The following is a 17,353-nucleotide window of genomic DNA, read 5'->3' as shown; positions in this document are numbered from 1 at the left end:
GCAAGATTTGCATGACTATTTGGTTATGTATTACACCACTCCGCATTCCGTTACTGGCCGTACACCGAAAGAGTTATTATATGGTCGGACAATCCGATCGAAGATTCCAGCACTCGCGGATATTGAAACAGCGTCTCCACAAACAGACTTTGCGGACAGGAAGCGCATTCTAGTATCTGCATACCACCTTTTGCTTGTCTGCACGAAAGGCGCAATCAAGCCGTCTCGAGCTCCGCCGTGTGCTCACCTTCTTGTCGTCATGTCACCCAATTTATGTTTATTCATGTTTTTCGGAAGAAAAAATAAAGCAACACACTTCTAGAATCACCAGCAGGCGAAAAATAAAACAGCACGGCGTTGCCAGCGCCTTCGCCGAAAGAAGGCGACACAAGCACGTGTGGAAGGCACGATGCGTCTATACGAAAGGCAGTCGGGTACGCAGATAGCCAGATACCACCCTCTTACTATCTTACTATCAAGTTAGAAAAAGGATCAACGGATATTTCCTGGTATGAATTCTGGGCATTTATTTTTCAATCAAAAAACTTCTAGTATCTGTACTTTTACCAATTAGTGTTTTCCTTTTCATATTCTCCGGTATACTCAAATCGACCTGCGGAATATTATTTAGCACTATGAGCACCCGAAAGGCTGTTGATTTTCGGATGTTTCTTCCTCTTATGGGACAAAAGGTTACATTGTTGGGTATACTGACAGCTGCACATGTCACATTTAAAAGGGTGAGGATCCGCGGACGTGTGAGATATCATATGAACGCGCAATTTATAGGCTGTCTTGTATGTTGCATCGCAAAAGTTGCATTTGAACGGCCGCTCCTCGCTGTGGCTGCGCATGTGTTTTCTCAGGGCGTAACCGAAGACGAACCCTTTCCCACAGAAGGAACATTCATGCGAACGTTCCTTATCGTGTGTTCTCTGGTGTTTGATCAGCTGCTCCCGAAGGTGGTAATCTTTACCACAGATTGTACACTTGAAGTTCTTCTCCGATGTATGTTTTATGATTTCATGGAACTTGAGTGATTTTGTCGCCTTAAAAGTTTGGCCACATAAATTACATTGAATCGGCTTCCTAGCCTTATGGATTTTCTTGTGGAAGCTTAGTATTTCGAGTGAGTTGTACGATAAATCACAAACGTCGCATCTAAACGACGGCTCAGACGGCGCGTCGCTATCCGTACGCACTTCATTCATGCTCAGCAGGTGTATTTTTCTATGGAAATTGAGGCTGCTCTTTTGAGTGAACTGTGAACTGCACATGTCACATTTGAAGGGTTGCGGATCGACATTCGTGTGAAGATCTTTGTGACGTTGCAGTCCAGTAGATGTCCTGTAGGATGAACCGCAAATGTCACATTCGAACGGCCGCTCACTTTTGTGTTCGAGCATATGCTCTTCAAGCCTGTACTTGATTGGGAAACTTTTTTCGCAAGTCGAGCAGTTGTACGGACCATCGTTTCTGTTGTGCGCTTCCAGGTGCTGTGTTAGTTGTTCTTTCAAGTAGAAATGTTTACCACAAAGTTCACATTTGTGTTTTTTCTTCAGCATGTGTTTCAAAGCTTTGTGGCACTTAAGTTTTCCGATTGTGGTGAAAGTTTTGCCGCATAGAACACATCTAAACGACCGCCTCTTCCGTTTATCACTGTGGGATCTTCGGTGGTGCTGTTCGAGCGTACCCGTGGAGGAACCAACTTCACTGCTTACATCGCATTTGTACAGAATATTTTTCTCCCCTTCATGTTCAGATTTTATTGTCAGAACTTCTTTGCCTGAGTTTGTCTCTAATTTATTCGTTTCTTTAGTTTCATCCTGACTAGGCACCTTTTCTATTGAAGATTTATCATCAGCATAACAACCAGCAATGGGATTGGTTTGTAAATGTTTACTCCTGTGAATTGTGAGGCTGCTTTTCTGGACAAACTGAGAACTGCACAGGTCACATTTGAACGGTTTCGGATCGTCGGAGGTGTGGGTTTTCCGGTGCAACCGTAGCCCATTGGCAGTCTTGTAGGATGCATCGCAGACGCTGCATTTGAATGGTCGCTCCTCGCTGTGGCTGCGCATGTGCTTCTTCAGCGCGTAACTAAAGTTGAAACCTTTCCCACAGAAGGAACATTTATGCGACCGTTCCGTGCTGTGTCCCTTCAGGTGCTTTTCCAACTGCTCCTGAAGGTGGTAATCGTTACCACAAATTTCACACTTGAAATTCTTTTCCGATGTGTGTTTTATCTTTTTATGGAAATAAAGGGACCTGGATTGCTTAAAGACTTTACCACACAAATCACATTCAATTTTTCGCTTGATAGATGGGTGAATTTTTTTATGCAAGGCGAACGCATCGGAAGACTTGAAAGAGGAGTCGCAGATGTCACATTTAAACAGCGGCTGCTGGCCATCGTCCTGATCACGCGGTTCGTGCCTTGTTTTCCTATGATAATTAAGGCTACTCTTCTGTACGAACCGTGAACCACACAGGTCACATTCATATGGCTTTGGATCGACGGATGTGTGGATTTTTCTGTGCTCGTTTAAACCACTTTGTGTTTTGTATGAACGCCCACAAATGTCGCACTCCAACGGGCGCTCATTGCTATGATGATTCATATGTTCCTCGAGACTATATTTAACTCGGAAGGCTCTCCCACAAATTAAACACTTGTGGGGTCGATCCGTGCTGTGGGTCTTCAGGTGCTTCGTTAATTGTTCCTTCAGGATGAAATCTTTACCGCATGTTTCACAGCCGAAGTTTCGCTCCACCGTATGTTTTAACATTTTGTGGTATCTAATTTTTTTTGCAGTGTTAAAAGTTTGCCCACATATGTTACACTCGAATACCTGCTCGCTTGTGTGGGTTTGCCTGTGCAACGCCATGTAACGTTTCCTTCTGTATCCTCTGCCGCAGATATCGCAGATGTGTTGCCGCTGGTCATTGCCGCCGTTTCCAGTACGATCCGTTTCCAGAGCGCCCGTGTCACTGGAACAGAAGAGGAGAAGCAGCTGATAGATTGTGGGCTAAAAACGTCCATTTTGTTTGTTTCATACATTTGATATATGAACATCATAATTCAATTGTTTAGTCCTTGTGTGATTTTTAAATTTCTGGTTTTTAATTTTCGTCATTTTTTTGTATGTTTTCGGAAAACTTAACTAGGTATTATTAATTATTTAAACTTAAGAGAGGGTTTTTGGATCGATAACGATGTGTGCATTTATTCAAATGATCGAATTCTTCACACAAAAATAAGCTAGGCAATAATTTTCAAATCTAGTTTTCATGTTTTGCTTTTACACTCGTTGCACTATTGACAGTAGTCAAAAGTTTCTTGTGAGTAAGGTTTTCTGCACTATAAAATCATACAGTAGTTTTCAAATGTCTTATCTTCTTATGAAACGCGAGGTTGCGCTTTAGGTCATACTGACAACTGCACAAGTCACACTGGAAAGGTTTCGGATTGGCAGACGTGTGGGTATTCGAGTGAGCGCGTAATGCGTAGACTGTCTTGTATGAGGCATCGCAGGTATCGCATTTAAACGGCCGCTCCTCTTCGTGGCTTCTCAGGTGCCTATTGAGTGCAAAACGGTGAGCAAACCCTCTTCCACAGATAGGACATTTATACGAGCGATCTGGGTTGTGTGTTTTCTGGTGGGCCACAAGTTGCTCCCGTAAATGGTAATCTTTGCCACAGACTGTACACTTGAGATTCTTCTTCGAGGTATGTTTTACAATTTTATGATATTCGAATGATCTGGTTTGTGTAAAAGTTTTACCACATAAGTCACATTCCAGCGATTGTTTTCCAGCTTTATGAGTTTTTCGGTGGAAGTTAAGTATATCGAGCGAGTCGTAGGCCAGATTACAAATATCACATTTAAATGATGGCTCAGGCGGCGCGTTGTCATCTGTACGCACTTCGTGCATGATCATCCAGTGAGTTTTTTTGTGAAAATTGAGACTAGTTTTCCGAGTGAACTGTGAACTGCACATGTCACACTTGAAAGGTTTCGGATCTACATACGTGTGGAGATTTCGGTGAATACTTAGACCACTATGTGACCTGTAGGATGAACCGCAGATGTCGCATTCGAACCGTCGCTCATTGCAGCCTTTACGCATATGCGTTTCAAGTTTTCGTCTCATTTTGAACCCTTTTTCACAGGTCGGACACTTGTACGGGCGATCTGCAGTGTGATGTTCTTTTAGGTGCTGCGTTAGTTGTCCTTCTACGTGAAAGTTTTTACCACAAAACTTGCATTTATCGCCTCCGGTACGATCCGCGCCGAGAAAGCCTGTGTCACTGGAACAGAAGAGAATCAGCTTGATAGATTGTGAATTTGAAGCGTCCATCTTTTGGGGAAGCTTGTTTGTACAGTACAAGGGCAAATACCAAACTTCAAGAGTTAAAATCTGGGAGTTGAAAGCAAAACATCGGAGACTCAAAATTGTTGATATGTTGCGACAATACAATCACAGTAGGTGTCGATGTGAAGCAAATATCGTAGTTGCTTGAGGTAACTGTTAGTTAATTAAATTTTTTATTATTGTTCCAACTGCCAACCGGAGTAGTTGGTTCTGCGGCTCTGAGGAATTGTCAACTTATTAAAGCTCAGTCAATGGCACATGATCGTTAGATACTCCGTTTAAATCTTGGTGATTCATTTCCTTTCGAATAAGTCTCCACAGTAAGAGAAACACCACACGAAAGAGAAGACGCAATAAATAACAACGGCGATGATGAACCGATAGAGACGACGAATCAAGCACTCGATCAAGCGACGTGACCATATCTGCGCTCCCCCCGCAAACATCTTCAAATCCACCCGAGTCACAGGTGTTGAGGCGAAGCTTGAGGGAGCGCTACTTGACAGGCAAGTTAAAAGACTTTTTTTTAAAGCAAAGGACCTCCCCGCCGATCGTTTTTCAGACAACCAGTCCGAGTCTGGTACCAACGAGAGTACTGGAGTAAGCTAAAACGATCCTGAAGCTGTGGCAAGCGCACACAAGCAGGGACTAGCAGCCAGACATCAATCATTGGTGAATATAGAAGCACGTAACGCATCCGAAACCCTGAGCGGACCAAAAGCCAAACTCTGGAAGGACGCGATGGACGACGATGTATCTGTCTCTGATCAAGTAAAAAAGTTTATATGGACTTAAACAATTCGCACGTGTGTGGAATCAAAGCATTGATGCAGTTTTCAGGAAGATGCATTTCAAGCCTTCGTCAGCAGATTCATGTCTCTACATCAAAATGAAGGTCAATACGTTTACCTTCATTCTGATATACGTCGACGACATGCTTATAGTGAGTCAGACTGAGGAGGAGTACAACGCAGTATACCAAGCATTGCATCAAGCCTTTACCGTAACTGCATTTGATGTCGCAAAGCATTTCCTGGGTATCGAGATCGAGAGGGATGGCAATGATTTTAAGCTCAACCAGAAACAGTAGATCTGAAGCTTGCGAGACGATTTGTTCTGGAAAACGCTAAGCCATCAAGAATAGTGTTGGATCCTGCGTACCTACAGCAGGAGGAGAACGACACACATTTGCCAATGCTCAATATCTGAGTCTTATCGGCGTTCTGTTGTATATTGCAGTTCGAACCCGGCGAGACATGGCTCAAAATTCAAGCTGCCGTGTCAGGAATTAAGCTGGATGCGGAAGTTGCTGATCGGTGTGGGTGAGGATGTCTTCAAACAAGTTCCTACCCACGAAGATAATCAAAGCTGCATTCGTTAAGTGGAAAGCAACAGAATTAGAAAGCGATCCAAGCACATCGAAACTAAATGTTTTTACGTACGTGACCTAAAGCAGAAGCAGCTGATTGTTTTTAAAATACTGCCTAGGGATACCATCTGGTCGAAGTTAGAAATCAGGAAACCTTTTCTCGGCACAAATTTAATTTAGACACTCCATTCTTCGATGACATAATGGCAAATATAACACGTAATATGTGATTTACCCTTTTAAATACAATATAAAACTCTTTTATTTACTGTGCATAAAGTAAATTAATTTTTTATTTAGTTTTTTTTACGCGTTGATATGTACCTCGTGGAAAGACGCGGTAATTAAAAAATCCTTCGATTTAAAAATACGCGTGAAAAACCTGTTAATTCGAAAATACGGGTAAAAAAACACATAGTAAAAAAGCTGAGTATATCTCTGACGAGTCACTTTCATCAAACCACTTTAAATAGGGGGTTTTAATCTGAAAAAATACCTGCTTTTTATTATACTAATCGATACCCGACCTTTCAGTAGGCATTAAGTAATTTATCTTAGATCTCTACGAGTTTTCTTTGATTTTAAAATTGAAAAATTATATTTGTTTTAAATTTTCACTAACTGGCAAGTAGTGCACAGAGTGACATTGCTGTTGCTGGCTTTTGGGGAATATAACCCTGATAGTAAGCAAAATGACATTCCTGCTGCTGGCTTGTGAGAAATATAACCCTGGTTTGCGTGTCATGACAGGGATGCCAGATGTGAAGACATATCTTATTATTAAAAACATTTGAGCGCGTGTGAATAAGTGGAAGCCTAATAGTCGGTTGATTGACCGCACTCGATTTAATGTGACACTGGAAGTTTTGTAAACTTTTAACGGAAACCGTGTTTACAGATTTCCTATGTATAAAGATATTGTTTTGTGGAGTGTGAAGATATTTGAAAAATGACCTGGCCTTCCTGTGTCATGATTTCTTGACGGTGGGGTTACAGTTGTTAAAATTCGAAATAGATTTTTTCAATATTTTTGCTGTTTAAGTTAAAAGAAGTCAGTAGAATATGTATTTCTTTTGACATTTATTATCAAAAGAAAAAATAGTATACATACCCCTTAATCACCCTATTGTTACGCATTAGTAGATATTTTAAAAATTCAACACACGTAAACTGTTTCAAATTCTAGATGCTTAATGGTAACGGTCAACGCGTGAAAGATTCTTCTTATTACTCTACTGAGATTCAACAAATGAAAAAATTCGATCGCAGTGAGCGTTGCGACCTAAATCGAAAACATTTATTGAGCAATTTTCAAAAATTCTGCTCATTACTACACAACAAATTTAAATATCATAAGAAAATCAGGACAAATGCTAAAATATAAAAAATATATCAGGACGCCCAAATAGAACTTCAAAATCAGGATATGTCCTGCTAAATCAGGACGGATGGTATCCCTAATACTGCCCCACCGAGTTCATACTACTAGATATTCTCACGAAGCCATTACAACATCTACGATTGGAAACGTTATGTGAGAAAATAAGAGTACTATAAGATTTTTGTCGAGAAGGAGAGTTGATTCGTTGCGACAATACAATCACAGTAGGTGTCGATGTGAAGCAAATATCGTAGTAGCCTTTAAGTAACTGATTGACAAGAAAATCGAGATTCGGAGAACCATCATTGAGACATTGATCCCTTAAGTGAAAAATCGTACAACGATAGTCAAATGTCGAAATGAATGAAATTATAGAAAAAAAATTCGAGTTGAATGTCGGGAATCGGGTATCTAGGTTTCAAATGCGCAAATTGAAGCAAGCCACAAAACAAAGTGAAATTCCGGTAGTGATGGTCAAAAGAACAAAGTAGGGTGTCAAAAGTTAAATGTTAATTTATTCAAAGAAAATATAAGATTTTAAAACAAAAAATTCAATTTGACAGTCCATAATTCAAAATACAAAATTAAAAAAAAAGTCTCAGCTTGAAAGTCGTAAGTTGAAAAACCGCAAGAAAACAGAAAAGGGCAACTGTTCTGAACTGCAATTCAATTGAATCAGTCTTCACACTAGTATGCATGTAGTTTTGAATATTTTAATAAATTTATCTCGTTAACCCTACCACTTAGAACATTGCTATCTTAAGCAAAGCTTAGGTTAAGGGTTTCTGGTTTATCACAATCATTGAGTTCGAAATTCTCGCATTAAATGGTACTAGTGTGCATGAGTTTTTCCTACTCCAGACGCCATTTTGAAATTCAAAATGGTGACTCATTGTGTCTGGAAAACAACCAAAAATAATCATTCCGAAATCAACATTAATCCAGGCTCAATATGGATATTTTCTGAACCAATAGGTCGGAAATCGACCGCAAATGCAATTTTGAAATGCAAGGAGACAACTTCCGGTTACTGTAGAACAACCAAAAAAGGCAATTTTCCACCTGGTCTCGAGGAACGATGCTGGCCTAACAAGCCATTCAGCATCTCCAACAAAATTGTTAGTTATAGTTCTACAGGGTGTTCAATAAGTTCGAATACAATTGGGTTGTTTAGCTATATCAGCTTTTTATATCATCTGAGAGTTTTGAATTTTTTAAGTAAAACGTGATTTAAAAAAAATTCTATCGTTGTCCTTTGCTTTTTAAATCACGATTTAAAACTGCTCGAAATCTGCCCGAATCGCTATAATGATAGTTCGCCCATATACCAACTGTCATTGTAGCGATTGAGAGCAAATTTTTATTCTTCATTTAAAAATCGAAGGATAATGATATAAAGTTTTAATAAATCACGTTTTGCTCAGAAAAATACACTCTTTCAGATGATATATAAAAAACGTAAATCCGTGAATAGTTAAACAACCCAATTGTGTAGGTGCACCTTTTATCGTTGTGTAGGAGCGCACCAAGTGCATTCTGTGTATTGGTGTCAGCTTCCGCAGGGCCAATTTCTATTTTGGCTTTTTCTGGCCTTTAGAAGCACTTTTCGGCGATTATGAGTTAAATTTGGGGTCATTTTCTATGTTCGCCTTTTCTGGCCTTAAGAAGCACTTTCCGGCGATTTTGAGCTCAGTTAGAGATCATTTTCTATTTTGACCTTTCCTGGCTTTTAGAACCACTTTTCGGAGATTCTGTGCTCAATTTGGGATCATTTTCTATTTTGGCCTTTTCGGGCCTTTAGAACCACTTTTCGAAGATTCTGTGCTCAATTTGCGATCATTTTCTGTTTTGACCTTTTCTTGCCTTTAGAAGCACTTTTCGGTGATTCTGACCTAAATTAGGGATCATTTTCTGTTTTGGCCTTTTCTTGCCTTAAGAAGCACTTTTCGGTGATTCTGAGCTCAATTAGGGATCATTTTCTATTTTGGCCTTTTCTGGCCTTTAGAAGCACTTTTCGACGATTCTGAGCTCAATTAGGAATCATTTTCTATTTTGGCCTTAGGACGCCCTTTTCGGGGGTTCTGAGCTCAATTTGGGATCATTTTTTATTTTGACCTTTTCTGGCCTTTAGAAGCACCTTTCGGCGATTCTGAGCTCAATTTGGGATCATTTTCTATTTTGACCTTTTCGGGCCTTTAGAACCACTTTTCGGTGATTCTGAGCTCAATTAGGGATCATTTTCTGTTTTGGTCTTAGGAATCACTTTTCGGCGGTTCTGAGCTAATTTTGGGATCATTTTCTATTTAGACGTTTTCTGGTCTTTAGAAACACTTTTCGGTGATTCTGAGCTCAATTTGGGATTATTTCCTATTTTGGCCTTCTCTGGCTTTTAGAACCACTTTTCGGCGATTCTGAGCTCAATTTAGGATCATTTTCTATTTTGGCCTTTTCTGGCCTTTAGAAGCACTTTTCGGTGATTCTGAGCTCAATTTGGGATCATTTTCTATTTTGACCTTCTCTGGCTTTTAGAACCACTTTTCGGCGATTCTGAGCTCAATTTAGGATCATTTTCTATTTTGGCCTTCTCTGGCTTTTAGAAGCACTTTTCGGCGATTCTGAGCTCAATTTAGGATCATTTTCTATTTTGGCCTTTTCTGGCCTTTAGAAGCACTTTTCGGTGATTCTGAGCTCAATTTGGGATAATTTTCTATTGCGGCCGTTTCTGACCTTAGGAAGCACTTTTCGGTGATTCTGAGCTCAATCTGGGATTGTTTTCTATTTTGGACTTAGAAAGCACTTTTCGGCGATTCTGAGCTCAATTTGGGATCATTTTCTATTTTGACCTTTTCTGGCTTTTAGAAGCACTTTTCGGTGGTTCTGAGTTCAATTTGGGATCATTTTCTATTTTGGCCTTTTCTGGCCTTTAGAACCATTTTTCGGCGGTTCTGAGTTCAATTTGGGATCATTTTCTATTTTGACCTTTTCTGGCCTTTAGAAGCACTTTTCGGCGATTCTAAGCTCAATTAGGGATCATTCTCTATTTTGCCCTTAGAAAGTACTTTTCGGCGGTTCTGAGCTCAATTAGGGATCATTTTCTATTTTGACCCTCTCTGGCCTTTAGAACCACTTTTGGGCGATTCTGAGCTCAATTTGGGATCATTTTCTATTTTGGCCTTTGCTGGCCTTTAGAATCACTTTTCGGAGATTCTGAGCTCAATCTGGGATTATTTTCTATTTTGGACTTAGAAGCACTTTTCGGCGGTTCTAAGTTCAATTTGGGATCATTTTCTATTTTGGCCTTTTCTGGCCTTTAGAAGCACTTTTCGGCGGTTCTGAGCTAAATTTGTGATCATTTTCTATTTTGGCCTTTACTGGCCTTTAGAACCACTTTTCGGCGATTCTGAGCTCAATTAGGGATCATTTTCTATTTTGGTCTTAGGAAGCACTTTTCGGCGGTTCTGAGCTCAGTTAGGGATCATTTTCTAGTGTGGCCTTTTCTGGCCTTAGGAAGCACTTTTCGGCGATTCTGAGCTCAATCTGGGATCATTTTCTATTTTGGCTTTGAAGATACAAATTTTCAACGCTTTGAAGATAGAAATAAGTCAGTTTTCAAAAAAAATGCATTGCATTGTGTTCAATTTTAAAATAGTGAACCCAAGCATATAAAAAAACTCTTTATGATGAACGTTTCTGTTATGCCACATTGTTCACAATGTTGGATACCCGATTTCTAGTGAATCTCTTTGTATCAATCACTCAAACATTCGATAAATTAAAAAGGAGACTTTGAAACGGATGTGGGATTTAAATTTTGACAAAATAAAAGTGTAATTTATTTCTTTGAATTAATTCATTGGTTCACAAACTGGGCAATTATGTTTAAATAATCATCCTCTTCATGTTCTGCATTCATACTTCGGCCTCAACCAGCATTATTCGCCTCCAAAACGGCTCGTTCAGGGAAGTCTTCTGAGCTTTTCTTTGGAGAATGTTTCTCAGAACTATAACAACGCGAATGTTTTTTCCTCTTATGAGTCGAGAGGCGGCATTGTCGACTATACTGACAGCTGCACAGGTCGCATTTAAAAGGTTGAGGATCCGTGGCCGTGTGGGATTTCGTGTGGACGCGCAATTTACAGGCTGTCTTGTATGTTGCATCACAAAAATTGCATTTAAACGGCCGCCCCGTGCAGTGGCTGATCATGTGCCTCTTGGCCGCATAACGAAGTGCGAAACCTTTTCCGCAAATAGGGCATTTATGCGAGCGATCCGCATCGTGCGTTTTCCGGTGTTTAACCAATTGCTCCTTAAGGTGGTAATTTTTATCACAGATTGTGCAGTGGAAATTTTTCACCGATGTATGTTTTACAGTTTTATGAAACTTAAGTGCTTGTGCCGACGAAAAAGTTTTGCCACATAAATTACATTTCGGCGATTGTTTCCTAGCTTCGTGAGTTTTCCGATGGATGTTTAGTATATCGAGCGAGTTGTAGGACAGATTACAAATGTCACATTTGAACGATGGCGCGTCGTCATCTGTAGTACGCACTTCGTGCATTACCATCACGTGACGCTTGAGGCTGATTTTCCGAGTGAACTCTGAACTGCACATGTCACATTTGAATGGTTTCGGGTCGACATACGTGTGGAGATTTCTGTGATAACTTAGACCACTGTGCGACCTGAAGGTTGAACCGCAAATGTCACATTCGAATTGTCGCTCAATGCAACCATTAATAATATGCGTTTCGAGTCTTCGTCTTATTTGGTACCTTTTCCCGCAGGTCGGACACTTGTACGGGCGATCGGCGCTGTGATGCTCTTCTAGGTGTTGCGTTAGTTGTTCTTCCGTGTGAAAATGTTCACCGCAAACATCGCATTTACCACCTCCGGTATGATCCGTTTCCGGAGCATCAGTATCTCTGGAACAGAAAAGAAGCAGCTTGATAGATTGTAAGCTGAAAGCGTCCATTTTTTGGTGAAAGGCAATGGCAATGTGGATCACTCAAAAGTACGGTCAAAAAACGCAAAATATCTAGAATCTCTCTTCGGGATAATAAGTCTGATTAAACACGTAAAAACAACATCCAGTCAATGATAGTGGTAAAAGTTACCAATTAGATTCCCGAACCAAGTTATCAACTTAGCAAATCTGTGAACAACTAAATTAGTTCACAGTCGAACATTAAAAATTTCGTCAAGATAAAAATTTTTGATCGACAGGGATGTGTAACACAATTTATTCAAAGGAATGAATTCTTACACATGATTAGCCAGGCAATGATTTTTCAAACAGAGTTTTCACACTTTAAACTTGTACGGATTAAACTTTTCCTACCCATGTTCCGCTTTTATACTCAGGACCCCATTGGCATTGCTCGACGCCGAAACGACTTCTTTAGAGGCATCCGTAGAGTTTTCATACTTGTACGGATTAGCATTTTCCTCTTCACGTTCTTTTTTTACACTCAGGTCACCGTTGGCATTACTCGTTTCCAAAACGACTTTTTTAGGCATGTCCTCAGAATCTACAGCAGCGTTTGAATGGATTATTTTCTTATGAAACGCGAGATGGCGTTTTAGGGTATACTGACAACTACACAGATCACATTGGAAAGGTTTCCGATCGGTGGACGCATGCGACATTCTGTGAACGCGTAATGCGGTCGGTGATTTGTATTTCGCATCACAGAGGTTGCACTTATACGATCGTTCTTCGCTGTGGGTGCGCATCAAGTGTTTTTTGACAGCATAATTGTGAGTGAAGCACTTTCCACAGATAGGACATTTATGGGAGCGTTCCATGTGTGTTCTTTCGTGAACCAGCACCTGATGCTGAAGGTGGTAATCTTTGCCGCAGATTGTACACTTGAAATTCTTCTCCGAGGTGTGTTTCACAGTTTTATGGTACTGGAGTGCTCTGGGTTCTGCAAAGGTTTTACCACATATATCACATTCACCTGATTGCTTCCTGGCTCTGTGGGTTTTCCGGTGGAAGTTAAGAACGTCAAGCGAGTCGTACGTCAAATTACAAACGTCGCATTTAAATGATGGCTCAGATGGCGCGTTGCAATCTGTACGCACTTCGTGCGTGACCATCCAGTGTATTTTTCTGTGAAAATCGAGACTAGTTTTTCGAGTGTACTGTGAATTGCATATGTCACATTTGAAAGGTTTCGGATCGACAGACGTGTGCAGTTTTTTGTGATGGCGAAGACCTCCTTCTGTCTTGTAAGATGACCCACAAATGTCACATTCGAACGTGCGATCCTTGCATTTCTGGTCAATATGCGTTTGGAGTGAGTCTCTATTTTTGTATCGATTTCCACAAGTCGAACACTTGAACGAACGCCTATTGCCGTGATGCTCTTTTTGGTGCTGCGTTAGTTGTTCTTCTATTGGGAAATGTCTACCACACACTTTACATTTGCCGCCTCCATTGCAATCCGGTTCCAGAGCGCCAGTGTCACTGGAACAGAAGAGAAGCAGCTTGATAGATTGTGGGCTGAAAACATCCATCTTTCAGGGAAGCTTGTCTGTACATTAGTTTCTGAGTAATTATTTTTGATTAAAGTTACTGCTTTCAATTCTTAGCTCTGCTCTGAAAACTCCTTGGAACTTTTATGCTAACCCCTCGATTCGACTCGACTTTGAAATCTAAGCTCTTCGAAGCTTCTAAGAGCTTTTAACCGTGCACCTTGGAGATTCAAAATTAGAGTTGGATTCTGAACTCTGCTCGCCTTGGCTTTCAGCTGGGTATTGTATTTTTGAGGTAGGACCTGAAATATGGTTTTGAGCTAGTGCTGAATTCTTCACAAAACTCTATATGCACTTTGACATAGAAAGTTGTACAAAATAAAAATTTACGATTAGAAGTCAAACTTTCAATTCAGCAGGCTGGGTCCAGCATTCGGAATTCTGATCTTCGGAATACAATTCTGGATTGGGTATTCGAATTACGATGGATAAACAGTGAGAGTACATATAACAACGACCATGAAATTATGCCACAAAAAATTGTAATTATGAAAAATTGCAGGAAAAGAAAATTTTGACGCTCCATATTACAGCAGATCTCCACCACCAAATTTAAGCTATTTAGCTGGGATAGTTACTAATAGACGCCCTGGAAAGGATTGTCTACGAAATTGATCCTAATGTTGTAGTGTTCGGGGTACTTATTCCGAACTGAAACACAACATATTCCAGAGCGATTGTTCCAACTTTGCCTTGCCTTATGTGTGACGATGTTTGCGGTTGAAACCCTTTTTACAGGTTGATCCGATCAATGGTTTTGTAGCTCTTGATGAGACGGTAAAGCTCTTGTCGCAAATATTACACTCGAATGTGCGTTCGCTTGTGCTTCATGAGAATTTTTCGAAGCGAATCCTTTGTCGCAAATTCGCTTGTTTTACTTTATCGTAATATCCGTGATAATGTATGTGACGTAAAATTATAGAGACAAATAGAATTGTAAGACTAATATAACAACCATTTTTGTTAATGGATTACCAAGTAGCAGTTGGGTTTTTTTTCTATTCTTAATTCACAGCAACCTTTTTGCCGGAAAACCTGAGTTATCTTATATACCTATGTATATTATTAGTGATTTTAATCAATGACATCGAAAAGTGATACTAAAAAACAATTACCTCGAACTTGTGGCCACAATTTCGCCATCAGCTGCTGTTGGCTCCAACGAAGAGCATTCCGTCGCGTTATCCGCTTCATTAACGATGTCCGGTGTAGGTTCTTGTTTGACAATACTTGGTATGCTGTCCTCGACATTTCTAACTATTCGGGTATTATCATCCGCCGTATTAACGCCATCGGAAATTGTCACTTCTTCCACCTTAATCGTGGTGGTCTGCTCCACTTTTACTGGAAATGATTCCTTCATTGCAGTATCCATCACTGTATCTTTCAACTCCAAGCAGATCTAAAACATCTGATTTTTACGAGACTTAGCTTTTTCACTTATTGGAGACAAAAACTATTGATTGAAATTTGCGATCACGTCCGTTTTTTAATCGTCGAAGTGTTCCAGTCAAGAATTTTTCGGTCGCGAGTTTCGGGCTCAGACGAAAAAGACATCTGTTGTACACGCTTAATGTGACGCTTGACGGTTGGATTAAAATTACCCCTTGATAATTTCAACTGTGAACATAAAAGCAAATTAAAACTCAATTCGACATATAGTTGTCGCTGATGTCAACTGAATATAAAAAGGATACATACTTGGTCGGCGTGCGACCAGACAAAACCAAGCGCCAAAAACTTTAATTCGAGTAATCAGCGACCACACCGTATGTTTCCTGCAAACTGCTGCATAGAAATTTTGTTATAATACCATTATAAACTGTTCAAATGGTTTCCTTTTATCATGAAAGATAGATTATCAAATTTAACATCCACTGGTGCTAAAAACTCAATTTTTAAAAAAATGGCGCTTGGTTCGGTCTGGTCGCACACCGACCACTTGATCGTTAAAAACATCTTTTGAGCTAGAAACGTTGGCAGCTCTAAATTTTAATTCAACAAAAAAGGAAGGCGATACATGGCTCCCCAAGCGGCTCCTGCGGTATTAAAAATTTAGATTTTTTCCACTAAACGGTAGATTTAAACTAAGAAAATGCAATTCCAAAACACTATGTAGCTACCAACTCCTGTAAAACATAACCTCAAATTAGAAACGAAGCCGGATCTCATATATTTGCAATTTCTTATGTATTTTCTTGATAGTAAGCAGTCTACTAGATGCTGCTGAAAGTTTCTAACCAGCTGTATTCCTTTTATGAGCAGTTGCTAGTCGATAGTTTCTGCTGTCGTGCCTGTGTCTCTTCTTATAAATCGGGCATGTGAATCCTTCTAACCAGTCCTTAGGCAATTTCTCCACTTCAACACCACTTCGAAGCTTCCAACGCCTGGTCACCTGCGAAGCTTCTAGTGTCGTGATGGAGGGCACTTTGTTCACGTTTCTTACGGGCGGTGAAGCCCCCTTTTCAGCAGCTCTAGCTTCCCGGTATACCCCCACGTCAGAAAGTGTTCGGGCCGAGTTCAAGACATCCGTTTGCAAGTAGGTGTACGTAAACACTGTTATCGCGATCGGTGATAACATCAGGGACATGTACCGGTTCCGTATGGCTGTAGCAAAAGTGATGAAGGTTGAACTGAAAGAACACAGGAAAAACTGCTAACCCTAATGGCTTCGCTGAATGGTTCATGGAGATCCGGAAGTGCTTAAAGATATAAAACAAAATGGTTTGGCAACGGGTCGTGTAATACCCGTTGCCAAATCATTTCGTTTTGCTTACGTTTTCTTCCTGGAGGATAAATTCCGGTGTTAAGTGAGGATGGTTGAAAACCAGTTCGGACATAAGCTCGCTGATTACATGATCTGATCAAGGCGGCGATTCTCTAGCAAGTTTCCATGCAAACGACGGTAGAAAAGGCGTAAATAATCCAGCATGCACGGGATTGCACACTCGGTTCTGGGAAAGCGTACCGAAAGTTAGACACTCGTACGACAAAGGATCGAAGAAGCAGCAGGCTAAGAAGAGGAAACCGCCCGGAAGCTTGCAGTAGCCAATCAAGTGGACGATTCTGCCTACTGCCGATACCGATGCCGAATACGTTGTGTTAGCAGACTGCCTACAGAAGCTTCAATGTATTCGGAAGTTGGTGAAGCACGTGGGAGAGCAGCTTATTTCCCCGCTAATCGTCTGGGAAAATAAGCAGAGCTGCATCGCTCTAAGAAAATCGGACCGGAATGAGAATAAATCGAAACATATCGACACAAAGTACAGCTTCGTGAAGGACCTAGTTCGTGAACGAGTCGTAACAATACTGCCCATCTGAGCTGTGTAAGTATTCTCCAGCCTTAGCAACACTAAAGGGACTCCCTGAATAACTGCCTCAGGGTCAGCTTACTTAAGGGAAATTTCGCGGTTCCAGGAAAATGCTTGTCAGAGTCTCTATGCGTTCACAATTTTTATTTTTAGCTCCGGGGCCCGTTTCACCGTGCACACTGTCCACACACACTGCCTTTGCCGCCAAAATGTCCATTGATCGACGTCTTCAGCCGCCGGTGATGAGTCCAACGTGGATTGACTGTCTCAACGGTTTTTAAATGTAAAACAGCGGGGTTCTGGGGAATATGCGTATTTTGGGGGTTAAGGGGTAAAGAGAGTGCCTTACCTGCTGTTCACAATAGCCACACACTTTTT

At 40.6% G+C, this 17,353-nt stretch overlaps 2 protein-coding genes across 2 annotated transcripts in view; both read right to left on the bottom strand.

Annotated features, from left to right (window-relative positions):
• Nucleotides 1-467: 467 nt before the first annotated feature.
• Nucleotides 468-15,220, bottom strand: LOC129716654 (zinc finger protein 91-like). Its single transcript, XM_055666490.1, has 5 exons — nucleotides 14,780-15,220; nucleotides 12,466-13,596; nucleotides 11,051-12,049; nucleotides 4,034-4,312; nucleotides 468-2,991 (listed from the first exon to the last, which is right to left on the bottom strand). Exons 1-5 carry the CDS (start codon nucleotides 15,037-15,039, stop codon nucleotides 624-626), a joined length of 5,037 nt encoding a protein of 1,678 aa, XP_055522465.1. The 5' UTR covers nucleotides 15,040-15,220; the 3' UTR covers nucleotides 468-623.
• Nucleotides 15,221-16,147: 927 nt separating this feature from the next.
• LOC129718289 (uncharacterized) overlaps nucleotides 16,148-17,353 on the bottom strand; it is a 35,721-nt gene continuing 34,515 nt past the window's right edge. The window contains exon 4 of the mRNA XM_055668918.1: nucleotides 16,148-16,297. The gene's annotated coding sequence lies outside the window, so the exon portion shown is untranslated. The remainder of the gene's footprint in view (nucleotides 16,298-17,353) is intronic.

The sequence above is a fragment of the Wyeomyia smithii genome, chromosome 1, assembly GCF_029784165.1.
Source record: "Wyeomyia smithii strain HCP4-BCI-WySm-NY-G18 chromosome 1, ASM2978416v1, whole genome shotgun sequence".
Lineage (NCBI taxonomy): Eukaryota > Metazoa > Arthropoda > Insecta > Diptera > Culicidae > Wyeomyia > Wyeomyia smithii.
This window is presented reverse-complemented; position numbering and strand designations above follow the sequence as displayed.

Bases quoted from the DNA above. Each gene is read 5' to 3' on its own strand.
- LOC129716654 (XM_055666490.1), bottom strand. From the start codon at position 15,039: ATGGATACTGCAATGAAGGAATCATTTCCAGTAAAAGTGGAGCAGACC. The intron at 12,050-12,465 runs GTAGGAAAAGTT...TTTCTGTTCCAG, and splicing joins AGTATAAAAGCGGAACATGG to AGATACTGATGCTCCGGAAA. The intron at 2,992-4,033 runs GTATGTAGATCC...CTTCTGTTCCAG, and splicing joins ATTCACCGAAATCTCCACAC to TGACACGGGCGCTCTGGAAA.